Source organism: Crotalus tigris, unplaced genomic scaffold, assembly GCF_016545835.1.
Source record: "Crotalus tigris isolate CLP2741 ecotype Arizona unplaced genomic scaffold, ASM1654583v1 scf7180000017700.2314712, whole genome shotgun sequence".
NCBI classification, from domain to species: Eukaryota; Metazoa; Chordata; class Lepidosauria; order Squamata; family Viperidae; genus Crotalus; species Crotalus tigris.
Genome location: NW_024096576.1, coordinates 315,639 through 324,017, shown reverse-complemented (window position 1 = coordinate 324,017; position 8,379 = coordinate 315,639). Strand labels below are relative to the sequence as shown.

Below are 8,379 nucleotides of genomic sequence, written 5' to 3'. Positions count from 1 at the left end.
TCTTGCAACAGAGATAGCCCAGGTGACGTGCCCACTTTGTTGCTCGGCCTTGGGAGATTAATACCAAGATATTAATACATTTGCTGCAGACATTTGTAAACAACTAAATTATAATCACTTCTTAGGAAACCTTCAATCACCAATCAACCCCCCATGAATCCGAATTTTATGTAGACTACAAATATTGCAAAAAAAATCCCTTCAGTACTGAAGAAGCCTTGTGAAGTTAACTGTCTGCAGAAAGACTGAACAATTCCTTGGTATTGATTTTCCAAAGCACAAAAAAAACAACCACAAGTTATGGACTTATAGTGAGAAAAAAGTTATCTGAAGGAGGCATGATCAAGCTGTATAAATCATTAATTGCAAAAGGTGGGCAGAAAGATTTTTACTCCTCTCAAAGCACTAAGGCAGAGGTCTTCCAATTATGCTAGCTTGAATACCACTTTAGGTACAAAGTAATTTCTTTGCACAGCCCAATTAATCAGAATTTATTACCATAAAATGTGATGATGACTGCTACAGTGATTTGATACATTCATGGAAGAAGAGTCTATCAGGGCTACTACTTTTCAAAATTCAGTTTCCAAATATCCCAAGTAGGGGAATAAAAGGCAGGAAGCACCCCAGAGGTTTCTAGCTAGCCACTGTGGGAAACAAAATAATAGACCAAGGTGGGATTTGGCTTGCTTCAGCAGGCCTATCCTTACCTTTTAAATAAAGACAATTTAGAAAGTGGGGCTGGAATGAACAAGCAAGGCCTTCTCTTCTAGCTATAAGCAGTCACTGAGGAATATGTCAAGCAAGTCAAATATAGAATGATGGGTTTTGTTTGTTTTTTAAAAAAAGAAAACACACCAATTTGTGTCCACTGCTTGATAAAAGGCGAGTAGATGGAAACATCAGGCGTTAAGGGGACACTTTTTTCTAGCCTGAAAATAGACGAGAAATGCCGGGCCTCTGCGCCGCCCACATCTGCCGTGCAAACTCGAAAGTAGTAACAGCTGGAAAAATCCATAGAAATTGTAGCCGCAGCAGCTGCTCCCTTCCCAGCCTTTCCAGTGTACAAAAGGGGCTTTCTCTCGCCCGACACGTTTGCCAAACTCCTTCCTTCCTTCCTTGATTTCGCCCGCCCATGCCCAAGAGTCGCTATGCCAGCCCTCTCGAGTGCGGCGGGACCCGCTTCCTCATAAAAGCATCCTGAGCTGGGTAGGCGCGTGTTCTAGTCGAAACACACACACAAAAAGGGAAATCGAGCGAAGCAGCGGCGCCCGTATAGGAAAGCGAAGGGAATATAGTCCTCAGCGCACCCCGCGCTCCAGATAAAGAGCATTGGGGGGGGGGGGGAGTCGGGTCTAATCGCAGAGCCAGCGCTCGCCAGTGGGCGAAACGCCGTCGCCCCTCGGCTCCCTCCCTGGACCGCCTAGCCTCGCCGCCGGTCAGCCGGGACGCGCAGCGATTCTAGTCTAAGGTTGCAGCCATAGCCGCGGTTGCTGTTGCTACGCGACGGGAGGGCGGGGAAGGACGGACTAGGCTCCTCCCCACTTCCTTCCTCGCGCCGCCTTGTGGGTTTGTGGAGCCGATGCTTGCTCCTTGCTGCCAGTCCTGCTCCGGGGGAGGCGAGGGAAGCTGGCGTGGCCGAGTTGGCGGCCGGGGTTTTGGTGTGTCGCAAGCCCGGTCGATTTCCCTCGGCGGGCCCCTCTCCATCCGCTCCGACGAAGCTCGAGTAGCGTCCGCGCCCTTTCCGGAAACTCCCGGGCGGGATCTACAGCGGGCTTTTTTTCGTGGTCGAGGTTTAGCCGTCTAGCTCGCCTCGAACGGGAACGGAGCGGAGTACGGCGGCGGCATTTAGAGACGGGTTCGGGCGACCCCTTCTTTGTCCCGGCCCCGCTTGCAACTGTCCGGGCCCTGGAGGAACTTTCGTCCTTCCAGTCACCCGCCGGGTAAGCAGCGGGGCCGGGACTTTTCACCAGCGTGCCCAGAACTTGATCGTTGGAGCAACCGCTGACGTTGGGCTGGTGCGCGTCGGAGCCTCGGGCTGATCTCTTCGCGTGGTTTTTCGCCTCGCGTAGGATGGTCATGAAGCTAAGCCGGCAGTTTACGATATTTGGCAGCGCGATCTTCTGTGTGGTGATCTTCTCCCTCTATCTGATGCTGGATCGGGGCCACCTGGACAACCCCAAGAACCACCGCCGGGAAGGCTCCTTCCCTCAGGTGAGCGAGACGGGAGCCGCCGCGGAGCGGGATGGTTAAAGAAGGGGCGGCTTGGTGGGACGGGAGGGAAGCTTATCTGGCAAGCGGGGACGGTTCGGGGAAGGGAGAAAATGCAGAGCGCTCCGTCTGTAAGGGGGAGAAAGTGGTGCGGATGACTCAGAGTAGGCATATCTTCAGAAAGGAAGTCCGGAGTGGGGGGTGGGGAGTCCCCTCGCCTCGGATCCGGGGAGAAAGAAAACGGCGAAGAACCTCAAGCCCTTCCATTAAAACAGGCTTGCTGGGATGTAAAGAAGCTAAGCTTTCTTCCTAGCTGAATCTTGACTATTTCAGTTTAATTGGGGGAGAGCGCGCTTGGCCGAGCAGCCCCCTTTTAGCAGATTTTAAATGGAAGCACAATCGTAGTTGTACTGGATAGATTTCACATGAGCCGGAGTCCAGTCTTGCAACCGGATTTTAAAGAACATACTTACCTAATCCGGGACCCTATGCCTATGAATTGCCTTTTGGTACATCTCCAGTAGTGACCACGGATGAAGACTCAGTGTGGGATTTCCAGAGAGGGATCACTCTGGTGCCCTGTAGGAAAAGGGTGAACCGTAGGCAAGGATAGGATGTTGGCTCTCAAAAATATAAGTCAGCTGCTTATCAGGTGCTCTTTTCTCCCATGACTCTGACATGGAACTTCGTTTAAGTATGGGAAGTGTAAGTTTGACTGTTAAAAGAGTTTCACCACTGTTCCCGGAGTATAACTTCCCGGAGTATAACTGCTCAGTTTTGTTTTCTTTTCATGTTCTTACTTTGACTGTGGATAGTGGAATAACCTCTTCCTAACAAAAAGATTACATTCTTTATGGCACAGTATAATATCCAAATATGGCTGGTAAACCATATTTCTGGATTAATGGGTTTAGTGAATAAACCCAGCCAAATGTGGTTTGGCACATAACTGTAGTTTAAGGTACGTTGGGGGCTCGCCCTGAATTCTTTGAGCAGCCTGTGTGGAAGATTGGCCCAGCCCTAAACCTGAACTCAGGAGCTCAGTGAAAGTTGAATGTTACAACCACTGCATCACTCTGATAATTATTTATTTGCAGCTAAGAAGTTAATAAAGTATGAAAGTTTAGTGCTTTTCTATAACTGTTTTGTTCTGTGAATGAAAATAGGGTTGTTGTGGCTAATTCTACCAATTAACATTGGTGTGGTTTAGAAATACTCCCTATGTTAGGAGAGGGAAAGGTGTAATTTACGGCATTGAGTTTCTACATTTTTTAAAAATATGTAATGCTAGGTCTGCTTGCTTTTGAACCAAGTCTGATACATCTGGTATACTTCCAACTAGGACAAATAAAGCATTGCACTATAAATATTATTTAGAACTGCCAGATTCTGGACTATTTAGCAAATTATACAGTACGAAATATATTATGCAGAGGAATATTCATGGTCTTGACTAATTTTTTGGTTTTAAAATTACAAATCCCTATTTATTTAGGTTTATTTTAGATTTTTAAAAATTCTTTTATAAATAACTCAAGGTGGTTAGCATATTTCTTTTTCCTCCTGTTTTTCTCACAACAACCCTATGAAGTGAGTTGAATTGAAAGAGAGTGACTGGCCCAAAGCCACTTGGTGGGCTTTCATGCTGTGATGTAAAGCAGCGCCTCGACCCCCCCAACATTTCTGGCACCAGGAACTGGTTTCGGAAGAAAAAGCTGTCTTCCAATGGGGGGGAGGATGATTTTGCGTGCAACCTAGAGCTGGTGCTTTGAAGTTTTGCTCACTCACCTGCCGCTTGTGCAGTCCTGTTTCTGACAGGCCGCAGACACCCCCACCGGTCCGTGGCTGAGGGGTTTTAAAGGAATCTTTCTTTTAGAAGACAAGAACCTAGCAATTTATTTAATATGTATTGCTTCCTATTTAAAGCATCTCAAAGTGGTTTATATAAAAACAAAATACATTAAATTCAAACAATGTATTGTAGAAGAACATTTAATAAGGTGTGTTCATTAAAAAGATAAGCTATCACTGTCAGAGCTTATGTACTCATTTAGGTAATACAGCTGTTTTAAAAATAAGTCAAATATGTGAGCTATAAATTGATAGGTTTCACAGTTTAGTGCTTTACAGTAACGTTTTAGAATTTTTTTGTATTTTATTGTATTTTTGCAATAGAATACATGTGAATTGAAGTTCTGTAAAAAAAAAAGTTTGGAAACAAAAAGATTCAGCTGATTTTTGGATGGGAAGTATCTTTGTTTTCTATTTTGAAAGATCTGTTACTTGATACTGGAAATCATGAGTATTTACTGTTAACAGTTTTACAGCTGTAACTAATTCTACCCTAAAACATTGTAACACCAATAAGTGCTGCCATCTGTTGAGAGTGTAATAGGAACTCTTCCTGTCATAGATAGAATTTTCAGTTAAAAGATCCAGTTAGGGTACTGAAGTCTGCATGTTCTCCTTTCTTATCCATTATTATTTATCTCAGAGAGATAATTGGATGGCAGGCCAAATAAAAGCATTTATATGCAGTGCCTAGCTAGAATTGGAACATTGTTGCTTACTTAACCCAAAAGTTAGTATGATTGCTTAAAGCAAGAAAACATTAAGTACAGCCAGAGCAATAAAAGAAGCTAAAATTTCTAGCTTAGTATTTGCCTGTGGATAATATGATAGGCAGATGCTTAAGCTTGCTGAGAAACGGATATAAACAAAACATCCAGGAATCTCTATTTGGCAGAACTGTGCAGCTGTAGATTTCAGTTATCTCCCTGACACAGGCCTCACAATGGCTTAGGTTTCATGCAGGCTGTAAACTTGCCTGGAGGCACATTCTGATTCAGAGCAGTAGATCAAGGCAGAATTCCAGCTTGCATTCACAGACAATATACATGGTAGATGTCTTGATGTTGTCTGGGTTGTAAGGTAACAAATTATAAATGCAGTGTTTTTCATTAGGAACAGAAGCACATAGGCCATATTGCTATAGATACTTTGAAGGATGATACACAGTTTTTTAAAAAGGGAAATTATTTTTTGCAAGGGTAACATTTAACTCTAATGACTTATCATACTGTTAATTTTGCATTGTAATTAAGGGTACCAAAAAGTTACTGTACTCAGTATACTGCAAAATGTTTTTATCTTGATATTACTTGTACTTAGAATTTTTAGTGGGATTGGATATATATTTATTAGAATGTGTTAAAGCCTTGATTAATTTAATAAAAGTGAAGTAAACTTAAATAATCTTCACTATTTTGAATAACCTCTACTTTGTCATCTGAATGGAATATTACATGGTCACTTTATTTTTTGAGATCTGCAACTGCTATATATAATTACCCAATTTACTAGTTTCTTCTCCATTCCAATATTTTTAAAAGATCCAGTTTGTCACTATGCTTTTTGATATGTGGTGCCTAGAACCAGAGACAGTATTCCAAATAGGATCTGATCAGGGTAGAATCAGTGGAACAGTTAACTTCCTGTGATCTGGACTCAGTGCTCTTGTTAATGAAATTCTTGTCCAAACAAGTCTTACTTCTAAGAGTTGCCATTATTAAACTTGTTCAGTGTTAGGGGATTTTTTCCATTCGAAGACAGGTTTCTATCTGCAAAAGGTGTATGGGTACAAAATTGGCAACACTTAAAATTAAAACTGTACTTACTGTGTATGGTGAGAGGTTGAATTAAAATGTGTTTATCTGCAAAGATGGTATCACTGAATTTAAGACAGTTCTTTCTTTCTACTAAGGAAGAAATAGATAGGGGACTGTGGTACAGATTGTGACAGAGCTGAGGGAGAAATGAGTATCTAAAAAGAGTGAACAAAGAACCAACCATAGGAGTAGGGTATTGGTTGCTGCTAAGAATCCCCAGGACATGTGTAGCTCTTATGAGCAATCCTGGCACAGTCACAGAATAATCCAAACTGCTGTCATTTTGATGAGGGGCCTGGAGCACCTTTTCAACTATGTATACTTACTTACTCATGTACTGTGGCTGTAGTATTATTTATCTTTATTCTTTACTCCCCCCTTTAATTGGTATTATTGTTGTGATGATGATGATGATGATGATGATGTTTTGCATATACACTGATACTACTATGTTGGAGACAAATTCCTTGTGTGTCTAATCATACTTGGCCAAATAAGGTATTCAAATTCAATTCAATTTTTGGAGTTGAGGACCAAACTTGGTCTTTGAGTAATGTTCTGGAGGTGATTCTCCAAAAAGCAAAGATGGCAAATAAACTCTCAAACCTGTAAAATATCTCCCCAATCTATATATACACAAAAGCCATATTTGAAACCCTCTCCTCTCCAAAAATACCTGCAATTTTACATTTTAGAAAAGAGCAATAAAATCACATCAAATATAAGTAGCAGTTCTGAAGGGTATTATGGAAAATTTGGATTTGCCTAATATTGGAACATAGAATCCGTTCCGTTATTAATAACTTTGATATGATTTGGGGGTTTTGTTTTTAAGTGGAAAATCATATTTATTGAAATTTGGCTTTCTGCATAACCCTTCCTTATTGCCTAAGAATTGGCTTTCTTTTGTTTATGAAGGGCTTATCTATGAATTAATGCTTTTCTCTGATGTATATTATTCATTTTTGCTTTCCTGTCATTCCAATTTCTTAATAGTTTGTGTGCTATGTGCTCTCCATTCACAGTACCTTTGGATTTCTGCTTATATTTTTTTACATCACATATACACTTACCATTATTTGTGTTACAAACTTTGGTCCATAGAACCTGTATCAGAGAGGGCTCTGCAGATTCTCTGAAAGTGAGTCTTCATAGTATCAAGAAACATTTCCTTTTCAATCAGTGCTACATCTTTTTTTTTGGCAGGCTTTTGTGGCTACTTCCTAAATTGCTGGGGATTTTTATTGAAACTATTGGGCATGTACATGCTTGCTGGGACAGCTGGAAGTATCTTACAAATCAGTTATATGAATCTACCAAAAGAAATCGCTTCTTTATTGAATTGAAAAGAGGTGCTTTGTATGTGTTTCCATACAGCTCAGTGTAGCTATGGGAGTGTTGATTACTGTGGGACTGATTTCTGAATAAACATGTTTCAATTTGCATATACTTGCATAATATAGAGGGGTATTGGCCTTCTGGCATGCAAGAATTGCAAAATTTTTATTGATTGCACATATAACCTGAAGACAAAACTTTTTTAAAAATACTCTGCATAATTCAACATTGCCAGTACTGACCTTAAAACAACTTTCGCAAAGCTGAAACTCTTGTCTTGAGATACTTTGAAAGTATGAATATCAAGATAGAGCTACCAAATGTATGTAATATCTTTGATATGTTCCTTGTTCCTTGATTTAATACTTTTGATAATAAAAATAAATGAATTTTGATAAAAGTAACAGTTGACTATATATTAAGGTTTTTGTGGATACCAACCACATAAAATTATTTGGGAATTAAATAGGAAACCAATGAAGATTTTAGAGTACAGTGGTACCTTGATACTTGTCATTAATTGGTTCTGGCAGGTGTAATAAGTACTAAAAATGAGTGCCAAACAAACTCTGTGGCTTTGTTTCAGCTGGGAAGAACTTCCTGTCTGTCCCTTTTTCTATGTCAGCGACCTTTCCAGCATGGCCATCTTCCTGTTCATCCTCTACAACCGTTCCCTCGCTTCCTTTTGCAGCGACTTTTCTGTCTGTTCTCATAGCCATCTCCCTCTTCCTATTACGTACATAAAGAAATGACAAATATCCAAAAAACATTTTCATGTCAAAATCTGTCAAGTACCAAATTTGATGAGTTTTGAAGCAGTCGAATACTGAGGTAGCACTGTGGTGGTATAATGCATTCTGTAGCTAATCCTTCAAGTTGTTTAGGACTGTGTAACAAATACATCATTTATTATTTTAACTTTTTTTCTTTTGTACCTTTGAGTCAGTCCCGCCCCCCCCTTAATTTTAGCTCCTGTAATTATCTTGACAAGGTTTTTCCAAAGTGGTTTGCCATTCCCTGCTTCCTCAGACTAAAGGAGAGAGATTGGCCCAAGGTCACTCAACTAGCTTTGTACCTAAGCAGGACTAGAACGTATGGTCTTTTGGTTTCTAGCCTGATGCCTTAACTACTACATCATTACATGCACATACTGTTGTTGAAA

General features: G+C 40.9%; 1 protein-coding gene across 1 annotated transcript in view; it reads left to right on the top strand.

The window, feature by feature from the left end:
* The first annotated feature begins 1,591 nt into the window (after positions 1-1,591).
* The window catches only part of MAN2A1 (mannosidase alpha class 2A member 1), a 51,151-nt gene continuing 44,363 nt past the window's right edge, over positions 1,592-8,379 (top strand). Inside the window, exon 1 of the mRNA XM_039338385.1 lies at positions 1,592-2,214. Coding sequence (XP_039194319.1) covers positions 2,074-2,214 — 141 coding nt within the window. The 5' untranslated portion in view covers positions 1,592-2,073. The remainder of the gene's footprint in view (positions 2,215-8,379) is intronic.